Below are 5,292 nucleotides of genomic sequence, written 5' to 3' on the forward strand. Positions count from 1 at the left end.
GCAGCAGAACACGAGGACATGCACTGACACTAGAGGGAGGAAGGTACAGGTGGGAGACATTCTTCACAGGAAGAGGAGGAACAGAACACGAGGACATGCACTGACACTAGGGGGAGGAAGGTACAGGTGGGAGACATTCTTCACAGGAAGAGGAGGAACAGAACATGAGGACATGCACTGACACTAGAGGGAGGAAGATTCAGGGGAAATGTGAGGAAGAATTACTTCACAGAAAGAGTAGTAGATAAGTGGAATAGCCTCCCATCAGAGGTGGTAGAGGCAAATACAGTAGTACAATGTAAACATGCTTGGGATCGGCATATTGATGAATTTAGAATGACTTCTTTAAATATACAGTTACAGTATATACTCCTCCTATTGAAATGCTATGGATATTGGTGCATTTAGCTCTCTTTTTAATCCTTCTAAACCATACCATACTTATATTCCCACCAGCTAAGAACAGTTACCATCCTGAGATCTCCATCACTGTTGACAACTCGACAATCTACCCTACCCACAAGCTCGTTGCCTAAGGGTCATCCTCGACTCTGAAATGTCCTTTGTTCCCCACATTCAATCTGTCTCCAAATCATGTTACATGCATCTAAAAAACACATCCAAAATACGACCCTATCTCACACAAGACACTACTAAATCTCTTATCCATGCACTCATTATATCCCGCATTAATTATTGCAATAGTCTCCTAACTGGTCTTCCCAAGAACAGACTCTCGCCACTGCAATCCATTCTAAATGCAGCTGCTAGGCTGATCTTCCTTGCAAGACGCTCATTGTCTGCTGATCCGCTCTGCCAGTCCCTTCATTGGTTGCCTGTATCTTACCGTATTCAATATAAAACACTTCTACTAGCATATAAAGCTATTAACCATACTGCACCAGCTTATATCTCTCTACTTATCACAAAATATTTCCCATTTCGACCACTCAGCTCTGCACAAGATCTGCGTCTCTCTTCTGAGCGGATCACTAGCTCCCATTCATTATTACAGGACTTTCATCGGGCTGCTCCCATCCTATGGAATGCCCTTCCACCCACAATAAGACTCTCCACTAGCCTCTAAACTTTCAAGCGCTCCCTGAAAACTCACCTCTTCAGGCAAGCCTATCATATTTAAGTTCTACACGTATAACCCTCTGAGGCACTTATGTATCTTATAGCTTCCCATCTGGACATACAAGCTATGCTATTACTGGTGCCTGTCCTTGTGTTTCCCTCTTATATCCCTATAGATTGTAAACTAGCAGCAGGGCCCTCTTACCTCCAAGTCTGTCTGTTGTTACCCAGTTTGTTTATCTCTGTTTACAATTAAAGCGCAACGGAATCTGAATATTTAAGACACTGTAAATAAAATAAATACGTAATAACAATACATCAAAATCCATCAGTGTCCATCAAATCCTTCTTTCTACTTCAAGCACAAGATTCATAACTCATTCTTCAACCTACAGTACTTCTCCTTTCCTTATTGCTTATCCAAGGATACAATAATGTCTCTCTCTTCCAATTTCATCTTTTCCATGATTAAAAAAGCATGCAGTGAATTCTCCTGTTCTGCAATGCAAACTGTCTTTGCAAGGAGCCTCTGGTATCTCCTGCCCCATGACATTCCAAGCTTTTTGAATAAGCGGTTTCTATCCTCACTGTATACTCTTCAGTTAAAAGCAATCCTTAAACCGTGTGCTAGATTTACACCACTGCGTTCCCTAGGTCTTCTGGTGACTGCCATGTCCTGGTTCTTATCCTTCTTCTCAATTCACTCTTTTAGTATTTGTTTCTCAGGTACCGCCTGTTTTCTACTTCCTCTATCTCTTGGAGAACCTCAAGGCTTTGTCCTAGTCCCTAAGTCACAGGTTTCAAAATGCGGTCCTCGAGGCACCTCAATGGTCCAGGTTTTAGATATATCTATGGCGCAGTACAGAGGGTAAAATCAAATTGAGGAATATTAAGTCACCTGGGGCCAAGCATGGATATACTTAAAATCTGGACCATTGGGCTGCCTTAAGGCCCATACACACTTGAAGATTTTCATTTCAAAAGACTTTGCCAAAATCTTTGATAGATATATCTTTCACCAAAGTAGTGCGTACACACTGAGCTATTGTCCCCAAAGAGCAAGAGATTTTCAGAAGGGCGAAAGACTTTGCTGAAAATCTTTCATTATAAATGGGCTGGGTTTGAATTCCAAGGGTTCTGACGTGGCAGCCCTCACTGCATCACCCGCCAGCCTCCCCCCCGTGGAGCCATGCAGCGCCGGCCGCATCACCAGCAGCCCCTTACCTCCCTCGGAGCGATACCCCGTGGAGCAACGCGGCACCCGCATCACGCCCCCTTCCCCAGTGGAGCGAGTAGTGCCGGAGCGCCCCCCCCCGCCTGGGGCGCTACCTGGCCATATAATATAATAATATATATATATATATATATATATATTATAATATATATATATATATTATAATATATATATATATATATATATTATAATATATATATATATATATATTATAATATATATATATATATTATATTATAATATATATATATATATATATATTATAATATAATATATATATATATATATATATATATATATAATATAATATATATTATAATATATATATTATTATATATATATATATATATATATTATATAACATTTGCTGCCTTTAAATTAATACATTGGTGGCAGTGGGCAGAAATATATAAACATTGGTGGTCAGTGTGTTTAGCTGGGCAGACAGCACTTCTGTGCTGTCTGCTCCGTGTTGTGCAGGGCGGGGGGGCGGGGCCAGCCGGGTGTTTAACCTGGCCGGGGAGCAGCAGCAGCAGCGCCAGCCGGGCGGCCAGATGGAGAGCGCAGGGTGCCGTGAGTATGACAGGCGAGGGGGCGGGGGGGCGTGGGGGCGTGGGGGCAGCGGGGCGGTCCGCCGGGCTGAAAGTGGTTAATCTTTCAGCCCGGCAGGCGTACACACATGGCGATGATGGATGAAAAACCATCCATCATCGCCTCATCTGCTGGTAAAACCAGCAGATGAACCACTTTCCTAGCGATGATGCGGGAGCGCGCATCATCGCTAGTGGGCAATCTTTGGGCCATACACACTAGGCGATTTTGAGCCAAAAATCGCTCAAAACGGCTGTTTTGAGCGATTTTCAGCTGAAAATCGTCAAGTGTGTATGGGCCTTTAAGGTTCACTTTTGTGGACCTCTACACTAAGCTCTTCTCAATCTATGTCAATTTACTAATCCATGGAGAGAGATAAAGTGGATGCAGATAAATTACCAGGCAGTTATCGCCTGTAATTTTTCAAACACAGCCTGTAACATGGCAGTTAAGAGCCAATTAGCTGGTAGATTATCTACTGTACATCCACTTCATTTCTTTCTAAGTACATAGACCCCTAAATAACATGTCATAGAAAATGAAAAACCTCAGAATTCAGGGGGTGCTGTATTAAGTAGAGAAAAGAGGCGACACTTGGACCAGTGGAGAAGTTATCAAAAGTAACCAATCAGCAGCAAAAACAAATACTGTGGGCGGGATGCACTAAACTGCGCGGTGCATCCAGCCACATACCGCTGGTATTCGCAACCTTAATAATCATACATGCACCAACACTATTCCTATAAGTCCTTTGCAGCACACCTTTGCTGGGCATGCTGGGAGGGATCCGTGAAGGAACTTCAACAGAACTCCCATCTTAGTAAATGTGTCCCTTGGTGTCATCCTTGCTTCTGAACGTTCCTTTCTTACTCACATCCATACTACAGTAAAATCTAGTTACATGCATCTTATTTTCAAGATACGCAACTTTCTCACACCAGACACATTATCTCCTGCATTCATTATTAAAACTCTTCCCACTGGTCTTTCCATACCAGATTTTCACCTCCACAATGTCAACAAAAATGGACTCTGGACGTGTAGATGGACAAGGGACTTACTCTGTAGGAGAGTGCAGCTCTATTAGTGGGGACATGTAGAAATATACCACTTATATAGTGCCTCTATGCCACAAGAGTCTTGTTCTCCTGACAGATGCAATGATATTACTAAGCATACGCCTTTATGTAATTTAACAGACAGATATCGTTTGAATTTAATGATGACGAACAAGAGCCACGTGACAGAATTTATCCTTATGGGTCTTACAGACAGAACTGAACTCTACATCCCTCTGTTCATCATATTTCTTCATGTATACGTCACCACCGTACTGGGAAATGTTGGCATTATAACAGTGATCCAGTTGGACAGACATCTTCAAAAGCCCATGTACCTGTTCTTGAGCAATCTCTCATTTGTAGACCTTATCTATTCTACATCGGTCACCCCTAAAATGCTGAGGGGCTTTGTTTCGGCAACCAGAACCATCTCCTTCATTGGTTGTGCTCTGCAGATGTATGTCTTCGTCTCCTTTGCCTCAGTTGAATGTCTTCTTCTGGGAGTGATGGCCTATGATCGCTTTGTGGCCATTTGTCGCCCACTAATGTACAGTGTTGCCATGAGTAGCATTGTATGCCTCCAACTTGTGACTGCGGCGTACTTTGGAGGTTTACTCACCGCTTCGATACACACCGGTTTTGTGTTCCAACTTGACTTCTGTGGACCCAATGTCATCAATCATTTCTTCTGTGACATCCCACCGCTTTTCAAGCTGTCCTGCTCCGATATCTCTGTGAATATCGCTCTTATTTTTATCGTCGGTGGTTTTGTCACAATGACCTGCCTTGTCATTATTCTTGTATCATACACCTACATAGTGCTGACCATTCTAAGAATTCGCTCGGCACAGGGCAGATATAAAGCCTTTAGCACATGTGCCTCTCACATGACGGCTGTCACCATTTTCTACGGAACAGTTCTCTTCATGTATTTCCGTCCATCCTCTAAATACGCCCTTCAGCAGGATCGGGTGGCGTCTGTCTTGTACAGTATATTTATACCAATGCTAAATCCTTTGATTTACAGTCTTAGGAATACAGAGGTTAAGGAAGCATTAAAGAGTTTGCTAAAATGCACTAAATGCCAAAAATAATAATAAAAGTAACTGGTAATATGCTGTATTAGATGATATATTGTACTGTATTACCTTCACGTGGATTGCTTGAACAATGTGGAGCACAGATGTATTTTATGATGTGGGCTTGCCTGGTGATATATTTGAACAAATTATCTAAAAATTAAATTTTATCAAGTTTTGGGTAAGATTTATCAACAAGTGATATTCTTGTTATCACTTGTAAGGAATGATAAATGGCGCTCCAGCC

At 42.1% G+C, this 5,292-nt stretch overlaps 1 protein-coding gene across 1 annotated transcript; it reads left to right on the plus strand.

The window, feature by feature from the left end:
* Positions 1–4,124: 4,124 nt before the first annotated feature.
* Positions 4,125–5,060, plus strand: LOC146009779 (olfactory receptor 5AR1-like). Its single transcript, XM_083150239.1, has one exon. It carries the CDS (start codon positions 4,125–4,127, stop codon positions 5,058–5,060), a length of 936 nt encoding a protein of 311 aa, XP_083006365.1.
* Positions 5,061–5,292: the final 232 nt, after the last annotated feature.

Source organism: Crinia signifera, chromosome 6, assembly GCF_055691185.1.
Source record: "Crinia signifera chromosome 6, ASM5569118v1, whole genome shotgun sequence".
NCBI lineage: Eukaryota > Metazoa > Chordata > Amphibia > Anura > Myobatrachidae > Crinia > Crinia signifera.

Bases quoted from the DNA above. Each gene is read 5' to 3' on its own strand.
- LOC146009779 (XM_083150239.1), top strand. From the start codon at position 4,125: ATGATGACGAACAAGAGCCACGTGACAGAATTTATCCTTATGGGTCTT.